At 39.9% G+C, this 23,270-nt stretch overlaps 1 protein-coding gene across 16 annotated transcripts in view; it reads right to left on the reverse strand.

The window, feature by feature from the left end:
* MBTPS2 (membrane bound transcription factor peptidase, site 2) overlaps nt 1–23,270 on the reverse strand; it is a 51,293-nt gene that overhangs the window by 10,612 nt on the left and 17,411 nt on the right. For 2 of the 16 annotated variants that reach the window (XM_053969643.1, XM_053969648.1), the window contains exons 7-11: nt 22,961–23,141; nt 20,458–20,552; nt 18,042–18,237; nt 7,670–7,745; nt 4,616–6,325 (exon numbers count right to left, since the gene is read on the reverse strand). In XM_053969643.1, the coding sequence (XP_053825618.1) occupies nt 6,103–6,325; nt 7,670–7,745; nt 18,042–18,237; nt 20,458–20,552; nt 22,961–23,141 (771 nt within the window). In that variant the 3' untranslated portion in view covers nt 4,616–6,102. Of the gene's footprint in view, nt 1–551; nt 6,326–7,669; nt 7,746–9,449; nt 9,630–11,381; nt 11,417–11,566; nt 11,726–17,848; nt 17,912–18,041; nt 18,238–20,457; nt 20,553–22,960; nt 23,142–23,270 lie in introns of those variants that run through there. The other 14 variants (XR_008435626.1, XR_008435622.1, XR_008435624.1 and 11 more) reach the window with 14 other exon arrangements.

A 23,270-nucleotide genomic window follows, 5' to 3' on the forward strand; every position in this document is an offset into this window, starting at 1 on the left:
AACAAAGGCCAGCTCAGTTCTCAGAACAAATAACCTGGCTGGCTCCAGATGAGCTTGCTCACGAAACAGCAACAACGCTTCCCTCGCACACAGAGCTGGGTGCGAGCACAGCCCAGACACCACCTGGACACCCAAGGAAACCCAGAACCAGCCAGGGGATGTGCCCAGCTCTGAGCTGGCCTGGATAAACAAATCAATAAAACAAATCAAAGGTTGTCAAATAGAAGTTCACCTTTGGAGAGCTGACATTCTAAATTCTTCATACAGGAATGGCCAGAGCAGTGGTTTTGCTTACCTTGATGACGACATCCAGCATCAAATATTTGAACTATTACTGTGATAAGCTGATAAATAAGGGACAGTAAAGTTATAGTTATTATTTTTTTTAGGAGGTGGTCAGATACTGAAAATGATGGTGTATCTTGTTGGTACCCAGAGAGAATACATGAATCACATACGAAGAAAATGAGAATATATGACAGAATATGGCAATTGCTACTAGTAAGGAATTATGTCACTCTACCTTGTTTTTAAGAACTGACTTAAGCACATCAACAATCAGACAATGAATTTATTTGCAGGATACATTTATCATACATAGAAAACAATACTTATTGTTTGGTTAATTAAATAGAGAAAAAAGCAAAACAAAACCACAATACATTATTCAGTGTTCCATATATTTGTTAGCTGACATTTTCAAAATGAAGCTTTCTTTTTTTCCAGTTTTTTAAAAAAACCCATGATCGTGAACAATGCATAGTGGGAACAAAGGGTCTAGAAATCTAACATTCCACAGCTGTGAGTCAGTTTGAAAAATAAGGCCATGTAGAGGGAAAAAAAACCCCACAGTGAATTTCTAAACAATACATATTCCATTGACAGACTTCAGATAAGATCAACTGAGTATATGAAATCTAAAAACAATTTCATGTAAGGAAAAGATTAATTTAAAATATTAACAAACAACTTGGAAATAGTTTTTCCTAGTGATGGCTTGGAAATAGCCTCCAAACTTTCAACCCAGTATCAATGAAGATCAATTATATTATGATGCTGCAAAAACCATTCCAGGATGAACATCCAGAGGTGAGAAATACCCAAGTCCATTTTACAAAATAAGCTACAACTACCCCTGCTACTTATTCAGCACATATTTATCGAAGGAATGACAAAGTTTTAAGAAAAAAGTTTGACCACCAGTCACTGAATGATTCAGTGAAGGGCTGGAAAACATATCTTCCTGCTCTGAAATGTTAATTACAAGTTCTTTTCAGGTTTCATGACAATGTAAACGGAATGAAAGGAATTGCAGTGTCATATCCTGCTCTTTGTTCCTGTCCTTTCACACCAGGTCAGCAGTGTGAAAGTTTCATAAAGCTGCCATGAACTGAAGTCCTTCACTGCCCTTAAACACTGCCATCTGCTCTTCACATGATGGAGTGGATGAGCCCAAGGACCAGGAGTCACAGAGCTGCTGTTTTCTGGCAGTCCCCAGTGCAATGTTCCCAAATGCTGCATTGATGCAGGGTGTGTATCCCAGATAACTCAGTCACATTAAATAACTAATCAATAGAAAGCATTACATGAAATTCAGGATAAAGAGGGTATAAAATATTTACCAACATTGGATCTTACCTGTGTTAAGATTCAAGATTCCTTACTCACAAAATTACAAGAACAAAGCTGAGGCAAGACTGGTTGTGGAAACTGGTCTGAATGCAGGTGTACAGAATGCATATTTTACAAATAACTACTTATATCTAGAGTTTAACTCACATATTTTTAAAACAATTAAATACAGATTAGGCTATATAAACCTTTATAAGCCTTCTTCATCTGTCATTAGTGATATCCAGATCTGTATGAAAGCTCTGAATTTGTAAGACATACATTATTTATTTTAAAAATATTCCTAGAGGTCACCCTTTGACATCATGTAAAATGTATAGGAAGCTTTGGGAACGCTGGGATTGCTGATGTGCTAAACTGAACAAAACATATCCTTATTAAAAGAAAGCTCAAACACCCTGACTGCCATGGAGAGTTCTGTCCTGAAAACTTTATTTCTTCAATATGCTCTACACAGTATCCCAGTTCTCCAGAACAGCACAAACAGCAGCAGTATAAAGAGTGAAGGCTGACCTTTTTAGTTGCCCTGAAAAAGCTGTGTTTACCATGCTTGTAGCTGAGGCTTCACAGAAATAAGAAACATGCTTTAAACACCAGCTGAACAAAACTCATGCAGCTGTGGTTACATCATGTCCGCATCACTTGTCTTCTGTTAATAAAGAAGTTAAGAATTGTTTTTGGGAAGAAAACATATCCAGAGAAAACCATAGAGAGAATTCACAGAGATAAGGAAAAACAAAAGCCTACATTGCAGGATATAGAGGATATGCTGTAAGCTATCCCTAAAAAAAGCATTAATCCATCCTATGGCTATGTAGGTATCTGTTATACAAATGTATGTATACACACATATCCACAAATGTAGAATTATCACATTAACTATTAACATGGTCGTCATAGAAACTGTTAACATGGTTGTTTCATTCTAAATAAAAGGGATGACTTAACAAATTTTCCACTGTGGCTCATAATTTGGGATGACTAATCTGCAAGTTTGTCTATACTTTTTCTACTGAAGCCTCTTTCATTTAATTTGTACAGAAGCAAGCTGGTTTTAAATTCCTAAGTTAGCAAAGAGCATGTAACATCCCCCATGCTAAGGAGTTTGCCATTTTCATGTCATATCATGCACTATCATAACATGCTATGTAAATATTTGCTGATATAAAAAACTATTTCATTAAAAAAAGTAGAACAATGATTATAATTATGGAATTCTTCTGAAAATTTTCAAACAAAAGCTAAGTATAACATTTCTGAATATTAGACATTACTTTTTCCATCTGATACAGATTTAAAATGCATAGTATTTACATAAATAATAGCAGCCATCCAACCTTCAAGAGTGCTGTGTTTTATAGTCCAGTCAATATGCCCTAAAATTATATTGAGGGATTCTGTATTAAAGATTTGGAGGGGCTCATTAGAATAAGATGTAGAAGGATTTAATTTAAAGACTTCCTGTTTTAACAAAAACAACACACATCAGAAGTACTCCAGTAAAAATCTAACACACTGTACTTTTAATCACTCTGTACTTTTGTGCTTTATCTTGCTAAATAAATGACCAAAACCCAAGGAAAAATCATCCCAGTAAGTGTATGTATGGCACATGCTTATCAGAATGTAATCCATATGTCAGGATTACAGAGAATGAAATGGACCCACTGAACAACTTCTTCTTCAGAGAATAGTCCAACCTAATTATTACCTTTGTTCACACTAATCTAAGATGTGCTGGGTCACCATTCATACTCAGTTTGCTTAAAGTCTTGATTTAAAGAACCTGTACACACCTAAATCAACCCTTACTCAGTCAAATTTTAGCATGTGGAGAAACGGACTCATGAATTATTTTTAAGCACTTCTAGTACTCTCATACATGACAGGGTTATCTAGGGTCTTTACAGTGCACTAGTGTGTCTGTTTTGCTAAGGCCATGACCAATGTCTTTTCCACCCTCTTCTTGCTTATGAGGTCAGACATAGACTGAAGTTCTACTCAGTAGAACTGTGTCTTTCACTGACTGTGTAAAGTACACTGGCTTTAGCTTCATTTGATAAAACTTCATGTTTTGGTAGCACACTAAATAACCAGGAACAGCCTGCCAGCCTCATTATAGCAAATGAAATTTGCGCATGCTAATTCAGAAGCTTTGGGTTTTCCCAAATCTGTTGCCTACATATCCATGAGAGGCACTATGCTAAAGGATTGTTCCAAGCCATTGTAGTCAACATGAATAAATAAATATTAAACTTGACAAGTTTCAAAAGTAAATATCCTGTCTTACTAAACTACATTAAAACTTCGAAGTCCAAATTATTTTTTTGCACTGTAGATTGGATGAGGCAGAGGAAAGTGTTACAAAGCCACTGAAAGGAAGAGCTCAGATAAGAAAACAGCCACTGAGGTAAGAGAGCAGTCTGGAACAGTCTCAGAGCCAGGCCTTGTGCAAGGACCAGGCTGCTCCTGTCCTCCTGTCCAACGAGGGATGGCAGAGTGGCCCATCAGAACTGCTACTCTGAAACCTCTCTGTGCTTCCAGGAGTGATGACAAATTAGGGTTACAGAGTGTAGTTTGGTTTTCCTTTCTTGCACTTTGTTTTACTTTTAATGGTCCCCAAAGGGGCCAGCTCACACTGGATTGAAGGATTCACCCTCTCTTACCAGCACCTGTCCCAACTTGCCTGGGTTGAAATGACTGAAAAGGAGAGGCACAGGCCAGCCACCCCAAAGAGTGAACTTCAAGGGTCCACTCAGCCTGTGGCAGCACTGGAAGGGGATATAAATTAGTCAACAACAAATAAATAAACATGGTGTCTCGTTGCTGCTTGCATCATCGTAAGAAAGCTACTGTGCAAAAGTATACGTCAATACTTTGAAATTACCCAGGCTTTCACCTCAAGTGCCAAAAGAATCTATTTTACCTGGTCATGGATGTTTCAGTACTCCCTGCCAGCCAGGATCTGTGAGCTTAGGTTCCACTTCAGTTTCTAATGGAAAGGCCATTTCTGTAAAGGAACTCTGAGCCTGCAGCAGCTTCTATGGGGAACACTGTATGAGGCAGAAGTTGCAGGGTATTTTTCAAAAATTTTCTATTTCAAATATTTAGGCTCCCAAACGAGAGCATTTTTGTTTAAGTATCAGCCTATATGGAGGCAAGGCTCTTGACTGAACCTGATTTAGATAAACTAGGCAAAATATCACAGGAGGAAAAGACATGAAATATATAATCCTATTGGGTACAAAACATTACAAACCTAAAGAACTTCAAAGCACATCAGACATACTTCAGTCAGTAAAACACTGACTGTCCTTCCACTGTTCATTTAGGAACAAAGATATGGTCTGTATTCATCTCAGAAAGCAAAGCCAAATGTTTAAATAGTTCATGTCACCATCATATTCTTCCTCTAAATAATTCATATCTAAGACAAGCTAAATATCTTTGTTAGCTATCTTTGAACAGAATGAATCCTAGCAAAGGAAAATTCCCTTTGAAATACAGAAAACTATCAGTGAGTTACTGTACATATTGCATGCATAGCATCAGAAGATAGACACCATAAAAACAACAGGTTTCACTTTCAACTGTGAACAGGTAGAATACAGTATTATTTTCTGAGTAAAACACCACAAACATTACATATCACTTAGGAAAACTGTGCACAGCATACTTCAGCATTCAGAAACTAAATTTCAGTTATCTTGTAGCTATTGCTGACAAATATTGCCTTTAAAAACTTCAGCTGCATCTGATAACACACAACTGAAAGTGTAAGCAACATAAACACGTGGGCTTTGTTATCCTCCCACATGCTTCATTTTTAGCAGATATTGGCACTTTTCATCCACATCCTGAGGACAACATTCCTCCAGTCATTTTGGCCAGGTGGAAAGGAAAGCCACTAACCCAAATGGCTGCTCTCTCCCCATTAACACATGGTAAGCATTTAACTACCTTTTCCCCATTTTGAGACCAGACTTTAGAGCTTCTTAAAACATAGTTTGGTAGAGTAATACCAGACTAAAAAAACCCCAAACAAGTCAATGAAGACTATGCTGATGGAGAAATGATTAGAGCCCACATAGACAATTATTTAAATTATAAAATAAAACTGTCTTTTTTTCCTCCAACTTTACAATGTTTGAGACAAAATAATTCCCTTATTTTGAGATCTGAATTAATGAAGTCTGATTTTTTCCTATGAAATCTTAAAATGCAACTTCTCCAAAATTAATACAGTGCTTAAAGAGTAAATAAAAAGGCTCCTACTTTTTCTATTAGATTTCCCATGACCACAGGCATGGTGTTATAAAGTTTTAAATTAAAACAGCAACCACCAGTTGATTGTTCTTTCAGTCTCATATTAGAGGAATTATTTCAATCTCAGTACTGGACAAATTTTAAAAGGTAATAGATTCATTATTTCTGTGTACTTTGAGAATTGATGGAAGAATATCCAATGTTCTATCGTGCTGTCACCATCCAAAGTCCCAGTGCAACATTGGCAGCCAAAAGTGCACTACCAGCAAGCAAAATCAAAAAGCCAACAAGCTCTCTGTTTTGTTTTTCTACAATTAGGGAGCTCAGTGTGGCTTCCAGGAAGGAATTTAATATCCACTGACCATCCAAAGCGAAGCAGGGTACAGCGTTGATAACTGCCAGCGCTCCTGATAGTGAGATTAGGTACCTGGTTGAATGTAGTTAAGGTTCATTAAGAGTATCTGAGAAAATGTTAAAAAAAAAGTAATAAAAATAATGTATTGTATTTCAGTATGCAGAGAGATACATACAAAGGCTATTTTTCTAGCTGCCATTCTGTTTCACAGAAATTATATGAGTAAAATTAGTTTTATGCCATAACATAGCCACTCAGAGAACTGCCTTTACAGATTTTTATTTTTTAAGAGCTAAGTTTGGATACTCAAACCTGCATTCATCACAACTTGAGTGAAAGCAGGAGACAGCAAAACCACCATCTTCTTTGCTTGCTTTGTGTGGTTTTGGAGGAAGGTTACAGCTCTGACACCATGCCTGAACTAAGAAGGTATTCTAGACCCAAGTATGAAATCATGATTAGAAATATTTTCCAAAACACTCCCTAGCAAATGACTAGAATATCATCAGAAATCTGACCTATCTCTCCTCCTTACCTGTTAGCCAGAAAGCTGAGTGGATTTCTGTACATGTGTGTGCATGTGAGAATGAGGCACGGGTAATTTTCACTGTTGGTTAAAGGCTTGCTAACTGCAGTACCTACCTCCATCCTGAATGGCCTGGCAAGAAGATATAGTCAGAAAGCAGCTGGAGCAGTGTGAACCTTGATGTGTTCTCAGAAAATGGAAGCTGATGTGCTACCTTTCCTCTGCTTCTATGGACTTGTTACTAAACTGAACTACACAGTTTAGTTATCCTATGGCCACGCATAAACATTTCAGTTTCTAAGGCTAAGGGTTCCTAGACTAGCCACATTCAAGTCTACTAATCTATATGTATGTGTGTATATATAATCTTGTTCATTCATGAGCAAGAGTTAATTGAATTATTCTGTTTTTTGAACACCGATTTTCTTTTCTTTTGAAGGAAAAAAAAAAAAACCCAAAACCAAAACTACCATATCCTGTTATTTAGTTCAGCAAAATGATACAAAAATAATAAAATAATAAAAATAATACAAAAATACAAAAATAATAAAACTCTGATATTGCAAAGCTAGCAAGAACATCTCATTTTTCCTGACTTAAATTCAGGCTTACTTTGGCTTTCTTGTCACATCTGTTAAGGCTCACCTTCAAGAGTTAAAAAAAGCACTGACCAAAAATATGCTCTTAAGCACAAGAAAGTGAGAGATTTCATTTTTAGCTTGGCACATGGACAATAATCAATGCAGAGGTGGGATAAAGATGTCCAATCTCTACAGAAATATTTTAGGGCATCCTGCCTAAAATGACATCCAACTGAAGTTTTGCTAGGTCACTAAATTCTGAACAGTTCCCTTCTTACCTTAAAAGAACAAACATACTTCAAAGGATACTTGCAAAACGTCTCTATCATCACAGGCAGATCGATACTTAGAAAGTTTTGTCGTGGTACAAAACTGCTGAGACTTACTGAAATGAAAATACATAAAGCATGACAAGTCATTCCAGGGTTATACAATTATTAATTTTAGATTATAATTTTGCAGAAAAATCACATGTGAAATGACCCTCTTCCAGGACAAATAATCAATCTCAATAAGGGTTTGATTGGTTTTTTTTTTTGTTTTTACAAGAGTGCAGCTATTATATTTTTCTTAAATGTGGTCACTATCACAGTAGTCACTCCATAAAGCACAATTAGCATTTCAGTAAAACTAGATCTAAAATACATCTTTTCAGAGGCATCTTTAGTTATAAAGACCCCACTGTATTCCAGTATTTTTCAAAGAAAAGACAGTTACCAGACTTTTTCAACATATGCAGTCCATATGCATACTGTGGGTGCACATGTGTATTTTCTCTGAAGGTCAGAAAAATCTTCTCTGGCAGTACCTGCAGAAGATTCCCCCTAACCTGAGGCTGAGCACATGGTGTACAGGAGAGAGAGAGATAGGGAGCAGAATTCTGGAGTCCCTCTGAGAAAGCAAAGGCTATGAGAGAATGCACAGCTGTATCACACACCACCAGTTAGCTGATGCCTCAGGTTTTAGCTTTTATAGTTTTCAGATTCTGTACTGCTTTAGTATGTAGTTCTGAGCTTCATATTAGGGGATGGTGAGCTCTCGTCACAGAGCAGGTAGACAAAACAATTCCTTCTCTAGCTGGGGACCAAGGACAACCAATCCAAATCTCGGACCCAAGAGCAAAAACAAAGGTGGACTGAAGAGAGAAAAACAAGAAGGATGGGACTTCATAAACTAAAGCTATAATTGGACAATTAACTCCAATATGCTAATGGACCAGAACTTATAAAAATGAGAGACCTCGTGACCAGTCGTCCATTTTGTGACCATTTTGGGTTCATCTTGGGTGTAGCCCTGGCTGGGCTCTTTGCTGGCCAAGGTGGCTCCATTGAGGCCTTTTAATAAATGCCTACGTTGTTCTTTAACTCTGTCTAGCCTCTCTCTGTTCTAGGTCAGCCTTCACAAGGCATCATAGCCAGTACATAAGTAGCTTCTCTTCTGTTTGCAGATGGTAAGTGACTTCAAGATATAACTTGGTGCAACTCAAAAACCTGGGAGGTGGGACTTAGCAGCCTTAAAAACAGTGACTGGAAAATTGCAGTGTCAAGGACCACATGATCTTGAATACTTTATTACTGTACCCACTGTTCTTTGAAGGTGTACATGAACCTTCAGTGGACTGCACGTCAAATGTTTCGAAGAGATTCTTCAAGGCAAGTGCAGTAGTTTGAGACCTGCCAGAAGGCACTAAGTTGGTACAGGAATGTTCCACCCAGGTTAGTATTCTGGATCTGCCAGCACCAGGGACTGTTTGAGAACCATTCTGTGATAGCTGCAAGAAAAATGCCTTTCCTACTAAAAGGAAGGCACAGCAGGCTCTCCTCCCCAGAAGGAAGAGGTTAGGGTAAATTAATGCAGAATTAGAGAACCACCTTGAGAATAAACTTGCATAGTACCACTGATACTCGCTGCCTTTAAAGAACAACTTCAGATGTGAGTTGCCAGCCACAATGGCCTGAATTTTCCCTACCGATGTGGAGAATAGTTATAGCCATAAGAAATACATACATCCACAGAGATATTTGAAGGCTAACCCACTCTTGGAGAAATTTTAACCATAGGCTAAGACAACACTGGGAACATAACATACCAAAAGCAGGATATCTTTCATAGGAGTGAGATCAGATTTCTTCAGGTTCACTAAAGAATTCAAGGACACAGCAACAAAGGTGAGGGAAAGTAGTTCTAAAGTAGTTCTAAAGTCACATAAGGCAGAGAACTGGTCCATTCAGCCACATAAAGACATTTTCTTCTGTTAATAGATGGCCTTCTGATAAGTCCAGCCAACAAATACACCATGGGTTGGAAAGATATGGACAGCAAGGAGAACAAAAAAAAAAAAAAATAATGGGTTTGGTGTGGCAATGATCAGAGAACTTTTCAGTATCAAAACTGCCAGTGTGCTTGAAAGTCATGTTTTTGCTTAAAGCTTAAGACTGACCATTGATTTAGGGGAACTGAGAGAAAATAAATCTGTTGGACGACTGAGTGAAGACCACAACAGACAGAAATCCTGGATACCACCCAGCTCAGAAAGTCAGGTCAATCACAGAATCACAGAATGATTTGAGTAGGAAGGGATCTTAAACATCATCCTGTTCCAACCTCCCTGGCACAGGGAGGAACATCTACCGGACCAGCTTGCTCAAAACCCCATCCAGCCTTGCCTTGAACACTACCAGGGATGGGGCAGCCACCATTTCTATGGGCAACATGTTTCAGTGCCTCACCATAGTGAAGTATTTCTTCATTGTATCTAATATCTTTCTAGAAGAAAGCCTGTATGATAAGCCACTCATTTTGAGAGATACAACTGGGAAGTTCTTTGAAACATTCTATGTGTTTTTCTAGCAGTTTTTAGTATCAAGGCATGGTAAAAAAAATAGTTGAACCACAAAAAAGCCCCAGAGATGGAATATTTTTTTCCCATTATACCTATTCTATACACAGAATTACTCAACTAAATGCAATTTTATTAAAATACTCCTTTAGCCTTATTTTAGAAATTACATTGGATAACGAAGCAGACACCACAGCCTTCTGCAGCTTGATACAGGGCTTTCCCCAGTGCAGGTGCAGGACCTTGTACTTGTCTTATTGAACCTCATGAGGGCTCTTTTCAAGCTTGTTCTCTGGATGGCTTCCCATCCTTCAGTGTGCCAACTGCACCACTCAGCTTGGCATTATCTGCAAACTTGTACAAGGTGACTTGATCCTGCAGTGGGGAGGCCGCGTCCCAGCCCTTGGGTGGAGCTACCCTATGGGATGTGCTCCCCTGCCTGGGAAGGCAGGGGAGCACCCTGAGTTCCATCCCCACACAGGCCCATCCTGGCTGCCCGCTCATTCCAGGGCCATGAGGTCACACAGCCCCAAGCTGCTCCAGCACCTCTCCATGAGCACCCTGAGTGCCATCCCCACACAGCCCTGGCTGCACAAGGCCATGAGGTCACAGAGCCCCATGGCACTGCACTGGCCATAAGAACCAACTCTCAGCCCCCATCCCCAACTGCAGCAGAAGCAGTGTGGTGGAAGGGGGACCATGGCCTTTGTCCACCATCTTTTCCTCTCCCTCTTCATCCTCCTGATGATCCTGCATCTCGGGGTTGCCAACTTTGCTCTACAGAAATCACAGGAAGCAGGTAAGCTGCCAGCATTTCATGGGCTTGGGGGTGTCTTCTCACCAATATGTTTTTTCCTCCAGTGCTTTAGTGAGCGTTTCCTCTGCGTAAGCACTCTCCTCTTAAAAGAGTCCCAAGGGTTCATCTCTCCTCCAGAGGTGTTGTACATTGTGCTTGAAGAGCGTTGAGCTGCCAGCTCAGAGGTCCCCAGGTCCTCCTCTGCAGCTCTGGCAATCCACTGACATCTGGCTCCCACACTGTTACCTGACCCCCATCCAGTGCTTCTGTACACAAAAGCAGAAGATCCCAACACGCAATGGAAACACTTCTCTGTGCTTGCTTCTAGCTGATTCTCTAGCAGATTCTCTGGCAGCTTGGAAGAAAGATGGTTTGGAGCCCTTGGGCGAGCCTGGAGCACGTAAGTTCTCAATGTCCCTTCCTTTGAAAGAATAATTATTACTAATGTGTCAATAGCTTACTAATGAGCAATTTTCTTTAAGATGTTGAGGCTGATGGCTTGTGGAAATCTCCAGTCGCCAAGCATATGCATAATCCCATGGGTAAGTTAGCTGGAAGAAAATACATTTACCTTTTAATCTTCCTTCCACGTCAAATGCAAGTTGCTCATTCCAAGGTCGATGCCAGCCTCTGGCATGTTAGTTGCTGTCCTATGGTCAGCACAGGATGGCTTTGTGGCAGCAGGCTCTTTCCCCAATGCCTGATCTTGCACATCACATCAGCAACTAAGCTGAAAGTGTGTTAGGTTCAAGACATCTGAAACCCATTGCAGAGACAATGAAAAACAGGACTCTTGCACAAACATAGCTTCCCCTGCAGCTCCATCCCAGAGCTTGCCCTGAGTACCTACATGACCAAAGCAGAAAAGTAGCCCCAAGCAGGATCCCTCTCATGAGCTGAGGTCAAGTTTCTGACTTGTATATTGGGCATGGAAGCTAAAGGGAACCTCCCCATCCTCCTGCATCCTCTGTGCCTGAGCCATGCTGAGGCTTTACCTGTATCTGCTTTTTGGCAGTGCTGCCAAAGTCTGGAGAAAAAAAAGAGAATGCAAAAGCTGGTGAATCTTCTCAAGCAGACCCAAAGCACTCAGGTACTGAGCAGTCCTGCTGGGGTCCCTTATGGGGAGACACATCCTGAAACCTGGGAGTGGCTGCAAGGGGTGCACATGCTGGGAAAAAGGCAGATGGGGAGAGCAAGGCTCAAGTATCGCCTGTGAAGGCCTGACTCCATCCCCTTGGGGTGTGGGAGCTGGCCCAGAGAGGGAGAGTTGCAGGTGGAACTTCCTGATAGTTTTTGCTGAAGAAGTGACTGGCCAAGCAACAGTGCTCCCCACTGTGCTCTCCTCCTGATCGTTTGAGTTCTGTTCAGAGGGACAACCTGTCCCCAAAGGGTGGGAGTATGCCTCCAGGACCACCACTGGGGGGAAAACAGAGAACATTCTGGTGATATCAAACATGCTGCAAGTTCACGAGTGGTAAACTGCCAGAGGACAGGCTAACGCTTTGAATTGCTCTGCAGAAATGGCTGGAGAAACAACCAAACAAGTTCCTAATGCCCCCGAGCACATCGAAAGTATTTTCTGTCGTGGAGCAGGCTGTATGATAGGCATAGTGTTAGCCCTGGTTGCTGTGCCAGCTGGGATACTGATGTGTTGTTCCCTTGCAATCTGCTGGTGGTGTGAGAGAAAACGGTGAGTCATCGATCCCCTCACAGCTCCTGCTTCCTGCAAAGGCAGCTCACAGCCACAAAGCACTTCTAGTCAGGCTGCTGTGCAGCAGCAAGTTAGTGGTTGGTTGAAAACCTCTGCTGAGGCTTTTGCAGCTGTCAGCAGCTTTAACTGGCCTCTTATTTTCTGGGTCTTCTCTTGGGGAGCCTTCTTGGACTGGAGACAGTGTTTGCTCAAACTGAGCCTGTCTGGACAAGAGTAGCTTGCATGAGCGACAGGCAGAGGCAAAACAAAGTCAGGATGAGAAAGAGTGGGGGGTAATACTGCTCTAGAAAGCAAGAGATGCATTGGCACCTCCTGCTGACCAGTGAACCTGCCTAGAGGAGTCTCCCTGCTTGGTGGTGCTCCTGCCAAGGCGTGCCAGCAGCTCCACTTCCAGTGGTGAGCCCTGCCAGCTCTGGGCACTGCTATGGAGAGTCCCTCTGTGTCACCTGCAGCTTAGCCACCTCCTCTCTCCACAGGCGTCTCTCTGGAGACCAGCAGGAACGCACCCGCCTGATCACAGGCTCAGACAGCCAGACCAGTTCACCTGAACCTGCCCTGCCACTGCAGTAACCCTAATAAACTCACACATCTGATCCCTGAGCTGCCCCTGTTCCCCTGCCCCTCCCTGGCTGCCCTTAAGCAGCTGTGGAAACTGGCCAGCCCCAGCCACAACAGAAACAGCCCCCTCCACCCCCAAACCTGCTGGCCCAGGCCTCTGGACAAAGCTGAAGGTGGGCCTGCCAGGGTAGGGGCTGGGCTGACAGAAACACAAACAACAGCTTCAGGGATTGGCTTTTTGTCTGAATAAAAGGGACAGTCTTCACACGAGTATTTGCATCGTATCAGAATATCCAGAGCTGGAAGGGACTCACAAGGATCATCAAGTCTAACTCCTGGCCCTGCACAGGATATCCCCAAGAGACACACCATGTGCTTGAGAGCATTGTCCAAATGCTGCTTGAACTCTGCCAAGCTTGGGGTCATGACTGCTTCCCTGGGGAGCCTGTTCCACTGCCTGACCACCCTCTGGGTGAAGAGCCTTTTACTGATATCTGACCTAAACCTCCTGTGGCATAGTTTCAGGCTATTTCCTGGGGTCCTGTCACTGGTCACCAGAGAGAAGAAACCAATGCCTGCCCCTCCACTTCCCCTTGTGAGGTTTGTAGACCACGATGAAATTTCCTCCAGGCTGAGGAAGCCAAGTGACCTCAGCTGCTCCTCAAATGATTTCCTGTCAAGACCCTTCACCATCTTTGTAGCCCTCCTCTGGATGCACCCTAATGGCTTTATACCTTTCTTATATTCTGGTGCCCAAAACTGCCCCCAGCACTTGAGGTGAGGCTGCCCCAGGGCAGAGCAGTGGGACAATCCCCTCCTGGCAGTGGTACAGGTGGCTCTCCTGGCTGCCAGGGCACTGCTGGCTCATGTTCAGCTTGCCATTCACCAAGACACTCAGATGTCTTCCTGCAGGGCTGCTCTCCAGCCTCGCATTACCCAGTTTGTCTGTATGCACAGGTCAAGTGACATCCAAAACAAACAACTTGTCAAGTTGAAGGCTGATATCAGAACATCTGATCAAAACTCCTGTTCATGAACCAAAATAGCAAAATGGCTGAGACAGCCAGTGTATTCAAAGGTTTCAAAAGACACACTGCAAAACACTGTAGTTTCAAAGCTTGTCTGCCTGTTGACAAATACCTAATGGCCACTACCATCCTGAACCTGAAATTATGCCTACATTGAGAATGGATCATTGCTCTTTTTTCCCTTTTTGTTACAATAAACTGTTGTCACTGACAGCCACTAGACATGGATCTAAACTCCAAACCTTTCTCCAAACACAGAGAAACTCTTCAGGAAGTTTCTGGACTGAGCTCTAGAGATTGTAATATGAAGCAATGAATTTTGCGGTTGTAATGGACCAATCCTAATGGCACTAGGCAAATCTTGAAGAATAACAAAAGAATTACAGAAATTACGCTCTACAGGCTTGTCTTCAAAGACCCTGCTGGGAAGAGGTGAACAGCAATGAGCCTGGGTGAGAGAAGACAGTCATTGTTTTTCCACTCTAATTAAACAATTCTTTGACCTGGAAATAACATTTCTTTTGTTGGCTCATGCTAAATGGTGTTGGCAAATATTGAGAAGGATTCACAACAGACACAATTTTAATTGGAAGTGACTTGGAGACTAGGCTGACCAAAGACCTTTGAAAACTTCTTCATGGGGGAAAGGGCACGTACGCCATGGAGGAGACAGACAGCATGGCATGAGATATTTCTGTGTGGTCTAAGAACTATATGTGTAATCCTTTAAACCTGGGTTAAAAGCAATGAAGGACCATCCTCAGTTATAAGAGTAAACAAGCATGGAAATACTGAGAGAACAGGCTGTACCAGAAAGACCTTCAGCATGGATTATGGCTGTTGTTGTTCATAAACATGCCCAAAGCCAGGAAGTGCTCTTTTTTTTTTTAAAGACTCGGATACAACAGAAGTAGGAGACTGGTCAAGCTTGAGGAAATGATCTCTAGATAAGTTCCATCTTCTTTTCATGAAGAAAATCTTAACAGTTTTTAGTCTGTGATGGGTAAGAGTAACATTCAGGGATATGATGTTTCCTCAAGTAGTGTGAATTCCTAATATAAATCTTAGTCACCAGATTCTTCTCAACCAACAAGGGCCAGAGAAGGAAGCAAAAATGTTGCACTATTAGAAATGACATGAGGGAATAAAACCCCCCATACATAATAAAGAAGAAACACTGCAAATTTGCAGGGCAGTACTGGCAGGGCCCTTCATTTCAGCCTTAGATATCAACTGTCCAACAAAGGAAGGGACTCTAGAACATAACTGGCCTGCAATAGGAAGAGTTTGAAAGACTTAATACCATGTGTATTGAACCGACAGTATGAATTTATATTGGATAACACTGCATACTTTTTACAGAAAGGATGTTAATTAAAAGCATTCATGTGTCTGTCCCAAACAACATGCACTCCTAATCATCCTTCTGTTCTAGTTTTGGCCAAATCTCCATCCCTGTAAGTTCATTTAGAATTATAATTCTTTACTGGAAACAAGTGGTATATATAGCCTCCATATGAACAAAAATATTTTTGCTAGGATATTTTGAGGCAACAGAAAGATTTAATAGAAATGAACTGTAGAGACTATTTTTCTAAGTAGCTAATATAGATATGCTTTTAAAAAAATACGTAATGTCTTCAAATGACATTATGAAATAATGTCTTCAAATCTTCAAATGAAAATATGAAATAATTTCTGCTTTTCCATAAATCAGGACTACCATGACAACAACACAAGCCTAAGCAGAAAATAATGCATGCATCATTATGCATGCATTATGTTTGAATAACATTTCAGAATGTTATTCAAACATTGCTTTAGTGAAATTTCTAGAGAAAGTATAGTCATAGTACACACTAGTACTACAACTCCCATATTATGTTGTGCGTTAAATATAGCACCACTCTAAAAAGTAATGTTTCCTGCAGGCAGAAAGATCACACTAAAGAATAAGCCACTTCATGAAAACATTCTTATTTCAAAGCTCACACAGTAGAGGAAGAAATTATTATTTTTTAAACTGTAAAAAACAGTTATCACATTCTGATCAGTCACATTTGTGTTGGCCCCAGCCAGTCCTGTACAGTGCAATGCTAAGCCTGAAATATTTAGAAGTTGTTTCACTGGAATGAAACTCTAAAATGCACAGCAGACTGCCTGTTTCCCAAGCCAGCATCCTATCAATTTGGTCTGGTGTTTTTCCAAAAGAAACATAAGAGCATAGATTACATTTACAGCAAAGCTGGTAATAAAATTTAACTTTTAGCTTTCACATTAATATATTAAGTGCACAATTCCAAGGGTAAATCACTTTAAAATTCTACTCCTACATGTGTATGCAAACAGTATTTTTACAAAATAACTTCTTAAAGAAGAACTACCTCTTTAAATGCAATAGCATTCTTTTCTGACTTCTGAAAGACTGGTAGGTTCAATTCTTCTGCAGAATTACTACAGTGGGGAAACAGCAATGAAAACCCCATTGCTCCAATGTACTGAAAAGGGAACAATATCAATTGTTCTTCAGTACCAATAGTTTGCATTGTTAAAGTCCAAGAAAAGGAATTCTGAATAATTATAAAACTCTATTCTTAAAATATGTTGCTGCATTTGAAATAAATATCATCAGATACAGTAGCGTGTGTTGGTAACACACAAGCGAAAAATGTTTTCCTCTTAAATAGCATAAGGCGAGAATTAACAAATGAAGTGATCATATTTTGGGCTTAAATTAGAGTATGTTGCAAAAAAAAGCTGAAATAAGTAACTCCTCACAGACCATCAAATTACTAGTATGGAAAAATAAAGACTGATAGATTAACTGAAAATACGGTATCCAAGAATGTTAATGGATTTACACCACCAGATTTCATCACTGTTTCTAAAACTCTTTTGTACCTAATTCCAGTGCTTATTCAGAGAAGTACAATGCCTTCCTGAGGAGATACTTCCAAGGTAGTACTTCCAAAATCATCCCAAGAATTTCAGCTGTCTGTGAGGAACAGACACCTTCCTCACAGGAAGGGATAGTAATTCAACACTTCAAACTTCTTAAAGCCCGTCTGCAGCTAATTTTCACCATGCCACTCAAGCTATCAAGTAGGATGTTGATAAATTTCTTCATTCTTTCCATACTCATTTCAGGAGCAGAATTACTTTTTATTTATATAAGATGCCCAAAGGAGAGTCACAGTGAACTTCAAAGAAAGGAACTAAAATTTTATCTGTTACTTAATTTAGGACAGTCAAATGAAAAAAAAAAAAATCAGGAAAAAACTATATCGTGGTAACACTTGTGGTTCAGTAGTCACGGGAATCTGTCACAGATACTTGGATATTAGGTGTGATTTAAGCAGTCATGCTAATATTCCAGGCAAGGTGTTGGAGCAAGGTGCCCTAGAGATTTTACAATAGCATTTTGAGACATTTATGTGCTAGGAAAATGCATGCACCTGATTCCTATGACTAACCTGAATAAGATCTGTACCAGAAATAGCCCTTTTATAGTTTTCTGAAAAAACACCCATCTCATATCACATATGGTTTCTATTACCTTCATAACTCATTGCACTGTGAACATTTTATTTTAGGTCTGAGTAGTCCATCTCTCCACTGGCTGTAAGAAGAAATGGATTCTGTTTTAAACAAATTAACTAAGAAGCACTCCAAGACCTTGTTTAAGCAGGCAGACAAAGGAAACCATATTAGAGATTGCTTTTGCTAAACTTTCAATAAATAATACCAACCTGTGTACTGAAGATGCATGGGGTGTCCTACATAGAGCATGTCAATATGGGGTGGATGCTTTACCCTGATTAGCCTTGTTTGGTTCTCCAAAGAAGGAGTCACACAAAAGCTTGGAACGAAGTCCTTATGGCAGTCCATGTTGGTTCGACAAACTTTGCTGGCTTCAATAACTTTTCGTGCTGGCATACAGGCATACTGCAAAGGACATTTAAAATCATCACGAAAGGTAAAAGTAAGCTATTTTCCAGAAGATCAAAATAAAAGGATCAAAATATTCCTTTTTAAGCAAAGAAATGCCTCACTGATATAAGCCCATGAAGAGCTAAAATCTGATTTTTTCCCTATTTTTTTGTTGCCAAATCGTGACAAATCTCTACCTGTCATATTTAACCTGTCATTCCATATTTTGTAGTGTGGAAGAGAGGGCATGTACATATTCCAAAATAAAAGCAAACTATTTCTAGCAAAGTACACATATGCACAACAAAAAATCATGGCATCTAAACATAGGTCAGTGATTTCTAATGGACAGAGCCTGTATCAACATCCTAGTGACTTATCTGTTTAAGATGAAGTTTTAGCAAATAAACCAACAAACCTAACTGGTGTGTGGTAGCTAAGAAATCGTTCTCAACTAAGATGAAGACAGGACTCAATGCACTGCTGTGCCCCAACCCCTGCCTATAACACTCTTTCACTCTCTAAGTCTGACAGACCAGATCTTTCTTGCTCCCCACAGGCCAAAGACAGTACTAGCACAGCACAAGGGAACAGGAAATTAGTTTTCTCCTTCATGTCTCTTGGAAAATCTCAGTAACACTTTTTCCCTTTTATTCTAAAAATAGAAGCAAGGAATCATAATCTACTATTTGCCTTAGGAGGAAAACCAAAAGTAATTTCTACCTTCTCAGCCCGATCCTTGCACTCCCCACAATGCATGAATGTCAGGCCCTCACCATTAACCCTGATACAAATTCCTTCTACTCTAACAAAGGATAAGACACACTTTCAAAAACTGCTGTATAGCACTGCAAAGACCATTTAAAAAAAAATGTTCAAAGCCCACAGCCAGTCTAAGGACAATTGAAAGTCATAAGGTCTCAAGCTTCCTGATGCTTTTATTTCTTCCCTGTTCATAAGTAGCAACTACAAGCTCAAGAATGCCCAGGCTCAGTTGATAGTGATTTATCAAATCTTGCTGCCACTGCCATATTTCAAATGAACCGCTGGAATGTGTTCAGCTCTTAGTAGTTAAATACCCTGGAGTGGGAAGTTTACCAGAGTAGAAACTATAAACATAGCAGATTTGGAAAAAATTTATTTGAATTTCTTTGGGTATTTATCACTAGAGTCAGAACAATAATAAACTGGTATGTGTAGAAAAGTTTACACAGTTCATTCATGTGTTCTGCTTGTAAAGAACCAACAGAAATATTGCATCACTGTCAGTATGGAACACATATTTTAAAAAACAATGATATATTTTCATAAAATCATAGAATGGCTTGGGTTGGAAGGGACCTTAAAAGATATTCCATTCCAAACCCAGTCACGGGCAGGGACACCTTCCCCTAGACCAGGTTGCTCAGAGCTCCATCCAGCCTGGCCTTGAACACTTCCAGGGATGTGACATCCACAGCTCCTCTGGGTAACCTGTGCCAGTGGCTCAGCACCCTCACAGTAAAGAATTTCTTCCTAGTGTCTAATCTAAACCTGCCCTCTTTCGGTTTAAAGCCATTCCCCCTTGTCCTATCATTATATGACCCTGTGAAAAGTCTCTCCCCAGCTTTCTTGTAGCCTCTTTAGGCACTGGAATGCTGCTAAACCCTTTTATAAGGGAGTAAGGCAAAATCCTACTGAGAAACTTTGTTTCTACATGACAAGAAAGTCAACATCATGAAAAAAGATTCAAGTATGGGCCCTTATTTTGAGAAACTGGGCAATGTCTAGGACCTTCTCCTGCATGTTTTTATTTAAATTTAGGGCTTCAGACAAAATAAGTGAACAGGCAGTCCAGGGCTTTGCTTTCCCTGTAGTGCTGAATACTTAAAAGACTGAAACACAAAAATAAGCAATTTCAACTTCTTTTTAAAAGTTGTTTTTTCTCACCAGTATTGTGCATCCAGAATACTGAAAATGACTGAGGTGTCTTTCTGCCTAAAGGAATGAGGTGTCTAAGATTTTTTTATGATTCTTTCAGAGACCCCCTGTTTAGTTATGGGGAAAATCATAACTAATATTTTGTGGTTTTTTTAAGCTGTAATTGGGAAAATAATATACATGCACACCTTTACTCCAAACTGTAGATGTTCTTAAACACTTGAGTATGTTGTATAGGTGTTGGCATATATTACTAATTAAACATTTAAAAAAAAATAGATTTACCAAAGAGAATTAGCAGTTTAAATAACTTACCAGATGGCTCTCCAACTTATTGCTGTATGAAAAGCAAATGTCTGTGAGGCTGTTGTTACTACAACATTCAACTGTGCCATCAAGTCTTCTGTAAACTAAAGAACAAAGGCATAGAGCAAATAATCAATATTATTTGCTGAAAAAATTAGTCTCTGAATGAAGTAAAACAATTATCCTGCAGCCTTCAAGAATTACACTAATTCACAGTCTAGCTGAGGCTCAGTCACAACTACAAATAAAGCTTCACCACCAACATGTGAATGTCCCATGATTTCAGTCACATCACATACTGATTTTTTCACCTTTATAAATCTCCTTGAGATACTGGTGATCTACCACTGCATTATTTTGAGTATTACAAGTTGCAAAACACTTTTATATCCATTGCCCCTAACTTGCACCAATATTTGGCATAGAAATTTGTTAGCTACTACTGTACTGATTTCACTGGCTGGCTAGGGAAATGGCAAGAGACTCAAAACATATTTTTTACATCATGAAAGCCTTCCAACCCTTCAAGGTTGCAGCAGTGAACAAATGATGTTTTAAACCATGATTTAACTAGTCTGGTAAAGAACCTTTGTACCTACGCTCTTGAAATGAATTAAGCCTAACTTGCTTTCCAGCTTAAACACACACAGATGCAGAAGATACAGTAAGGATCTGTATCACAGGAACTGCAGTCCCTTCCCAGGCAGATCAAGCCTGTGATACTGGTTGCTGATTTATCTCTGCATAACCTGCAATCCACTGACATAGAGCTTTATGCCTGGGGCTTACAGGTGCAAGCACTGTACCGTACAAACCTTTTTTCAAGTACCTTGAGGCTAAGAAACCACATATATTTTTGAATAGCAAATGACCATGAAATTGGAATCCTTATAAACTACATTGAAACCACTTTTTTTTTTTAATTTCAAGAAGTTCCTTAGGGCATTGTTTTCTCTCTAGCTTCAATACTCAGATAGTTCACTCTCCATTTGTTTTATGGTCAACTAGATGGAGTCCATTTGCTATATACATTTTTATCAATACTCTGTATTTATGTCAAGTTGTGAACTGTCAAGATTTTGATAAATGACAGCTGCTCGAGACCAAGCAGAGTTCATTTAATTTCAGAGGAATATTTCTCACTGCTGGAGGCTTATGACTCCGAAAATGCAGACAGACTGGTCTGATTAGAAGGCAGCAGTGGGGACAATGGGCTGCTAACACAATACAGCAACCAGGCTTGGAAGCAGTATTGAATCTCCAGCACTAAGTCTCTAGTATTCCAATCTAAATAGGACTAGTTCATCTGCAAAATATGCAGTTTTATTACCCATGACTCCAAAATTGCACTTCAGAGAACAGCAGAATCTGAGGATATATATATCTACAACACCTGAGAATTGGTTCTTGTCATCCCTGCCCAGCTGTAAGCACGGGCCAGAGTTGCACTCTTCTTCAGAGGCATAATCCAAACTGTCAGACCTCTAAAAGCAGGTTTTTACCCACACTCCACTAGTTTCCAGTTTAAATATTTATCTCAGTACCAGCTATAAGATCACTTTCTTTACATTAAAAAAAAAAAAAAAAACCAACAACTTTTTCAGCCTCACGAAAAGTTCTATAGTGCATCAAAAGCAGGGACAGTTGAGTTGCCTTACCTCCTGTTTATTCCCAGGATGATGGAAAAATGCAGTGACAATTTTAAAGCTCTGAATAGCATCCTACAAGCTTTGCTCAGCAGCAACCCCTTACCTCTGGAATTCAGTTTCCATGAATGCTTGGATGAAAGAAACTTTAGAGAGCTTCAGGGCATGTCACAAGATGCTCAGTCAATTTAACTTGACTGTTCTTTTTTGTTCTACTCAATTTTTGTTTATTGTTCTCATTTAGTTCAGTTCTTTTTTTCTTTTTTTGGTTTCTTGGGGATAAGCCCTTACAGCAACAAGCACTCTAATGTATAAAAGGAAACAGAAGGAAGTAGACTGACTTCCAGAAGCAGTATGTGCAATCCAGACAAAACTGAGTTTATGGGCAATGACATAAACCCTATAGGGAGACACATCTGAAGAAGCAACCATAATAAAGCACATCACTGGGTTAAATCATATAATTTGCAATGTCATGCTGATCAAAGCTGTGAGGTAACATGAAATTTACATCTGCAAAAGATCACTGAGTTGATCCATTTTACAGAACTTAAAATAGAGGAGATACTTGTACTACTGCTAAGAATCAAGTTCTGCAATATCCCGAAGAAGCAAATTTTATTATTCAGATCATACAGGATGACTGAAAGACGAGAAATTCCTATATCTAGCCCTCCCTCACTTTCAGATTTCACAAAACAGCATGGTACATTGGTAATTGCTTAAGACAGGACAGCAGATTTGACTTATAAGAAATCTGACTCCAACAACAAATTTTAAATCCAGAATAGTCTTTAAGACATTACTAAATTAAAAGATAAATTAATTAACATACAAAATAATGAGGAGAGCACCTTAAGTCATACCTCTAGCTGGAAAGCTTAATTGCTGTAGGGTGGCTGCACTTACACAGTAGCCGACCTGTGACTTCTCTGAAATGTCTCCCAGACAGGAATTCCAGTCTTCCACATTATAAACTGGGCAGTCTTGCAGGTTTGTGACAAGGTCTCCCACAAAAAGACCTCTCGGTCCATTGGCAGGAGAATCCTGAGAAGAACAGTGAAGTCAGTCATATTACTACAGGAGGATAAACAAGGATTAATTTACAATCCATTGAATACTATGAAATCTTTAGGTTAAGACACTAAAAAATGGGGGGAAGGGGAGGGAAAGGGA

The sequence above is a fragment of the Vidua macroura genome, chromosome 2 (genome assembly GCF_024509145.1).
Source record: "Vidua macroura isolate BioBank_ID:100142 chromosome 2, ASM2450914v1, whole genome shotgun sequence".
In the NCBI taxonomy this organism is placed as follows: Eukaryota; Metazoa; Chordata; class Aves; order Passeriformes; family Viduidae; genus Vidua; species Vidua macroura.